The sequence below is a fragment of the Capricornis sumatraensis genome, chromosome 12 (assembly GCF_032405125.1).
Source record: "Capricornis sumatraensis isolate serow.1 chromosome 12, serow.2, whole genome shotgun sequence".
Taxonomy (NCBI): domain Eukaryota; kingdom Metazoa; phylum Chordata; class Mammalia; order Artiodactyla; family Bovidae; genus Capricornis; species Capricornis sumatraensis.
In genome coordinates, this window is record NC_091080.1 from 73946536 (window position 1) to 73948042 (window position 1507).

At 34.0% G+C, this 1507-nt stretch overlaps 1 protein-coding gene across 1 annotated transcript; it reads right to left on the reverse strand.

The window, feature by feature from the left end:
• Positions 1 to 832: 832 nt before the first annotated feature.
• Positions 833 to 1076, reverse strand: LOC138089290 (ATP synthase membrane subunit K, mitochondrial). Its single transcript, XM_068984728.1, has one exon. The coding sequence runs from the start codon at positions 1049 to 1051 to the stop codon at positions 875 to 877; it is 177 nt and encodes a 58-aa protein (XP_068840829.1). The 5' UTR covers positions 1052 to 1076; the 3' UTR covers positions 833 to 874.
• Between the last annotated feature and the right edge of the window lie 431 nt (positions 1077 to 1507).

A 1507-nucleotide genomic window follows, 5' to 3' on the forward strand; every position in this document is an offset into this window, starting at 1 on the left:
ATATTTAAGAAGAGCTCCAGTGAGGATAAATTAGTGACTACTTGAAACACGGGCATGGGATGCACCATTTTAAGGGAAATCCTGGTTTCAATTAGAAGGAAAAGGGAGGAAACAGTGAAAAAGTAAAAGGATGTAACTATAAACTATGATCACTTGTAGAGAACATATTGAGAAGGCTTCAAGGGCTAGAGAGGAATGGAACATGGGATGGAAAGTACTGATGTACAGAGCTACATGAAGACATAGGTTGTGGTAGAGGGAATGACTGAGGACCCTGGCTTCCTTGCGGTGACTCATATAAGCAGACATTCAAGGCAGAAATAAATTTGATTGGATTATATAAGGTATAAATTGTTGTTAAACTATTATTTCATATTTTTTAAATGTATGATTTACACGGACATACAATTTTAGAATATATTTTCAAGCGTACATTTACTTGTCATGTAATTTGCCTGGGTACTGAGTGTTTAGTTAGAGTGATATCCTGTTTTTCTGTAGGATTTTTCTATATGTTTAAGCATTTTTCAGCATATGTTTATCATCAGATATTAACACAATATCAATAGCCTGGATACAGGTCCACAATTTGTATAGAATATGATGATACTTAAGAAATAAAACTGTTCAGATTTACTTTCTTGGTTTTGTTGAAATAATAGAAGATAATGTTTAATAGGGGTCTACTTAAAAAGTTATTTCCAAATCAGCACCTGAAGGAATATATTCTTAACTTTTGATTAGAAAGAAAATGAAGGTACTTTTTTTTCTCCAGGTTCATAATTTATTATACAAATTGAGTATCACATGATGAGTTGATATTAGCTTTTTCAGGCATGGGAACTTAGCAGATAATGTACAGTTCAGAATCTGTTTATGTTGCTTTCACAGCTGGAGTTTTTTTAGACCTTAACTTGAAGTATAAGACTATCAAAGCAATACTTCCATATGTGGCCAGCACACAATTCATTCTCCCTGTAAGAGTGTAAGAGTTGAAATATTTTTTGATACCAGTGAAATGGAACTGGGCATCAGCTTCTGGACCAGCCATGATTTCAATCTTTCAAGGGGTTCAAACTCCACAACCTGTGTCCTTCACTGTATGCTGCTTTTGAAAATGTATCCAAAAAGCAATAGGTTTATAATTGGAAGAAAGAAACGAAGGGTTGCTGTTTTGAAAATAAACTGAGCTCCACTTTGCCTTTTTTGGTTAACAAGAATAAAGTCCCTCCACTCAGAACATGATTTATAGAGTTTCATAATAAAACGTATTATTCAAGGCCCTTCTTCCACTTAAGGTGATTTATTAGACTAGATATAAAACTGGGTTAATGAATCATGGCTAGCCAGAGTCTTGGGGTCTTAAAAATTAAAGGTAATATGACAGAGCTCTAAAATGAAAATATATATAAACCATCTAATTTTCAATGACTATTTATATCCCTGCAATGCCTATATCCCAGAGAAAGGCAATGCCAAAGAAGGCCCAAACTACCACACAATTGCA

Bases quoted from the DNA above. Each gene is read 5' to 3' on its own strand.
- LOC138089290 (XM_068984728.1), bottom strand. From the start codon at position 1,051: ATGGCTGGTCCAGAAGCTGATGCCCAGTTCCATTTCACTGGTATCAAA.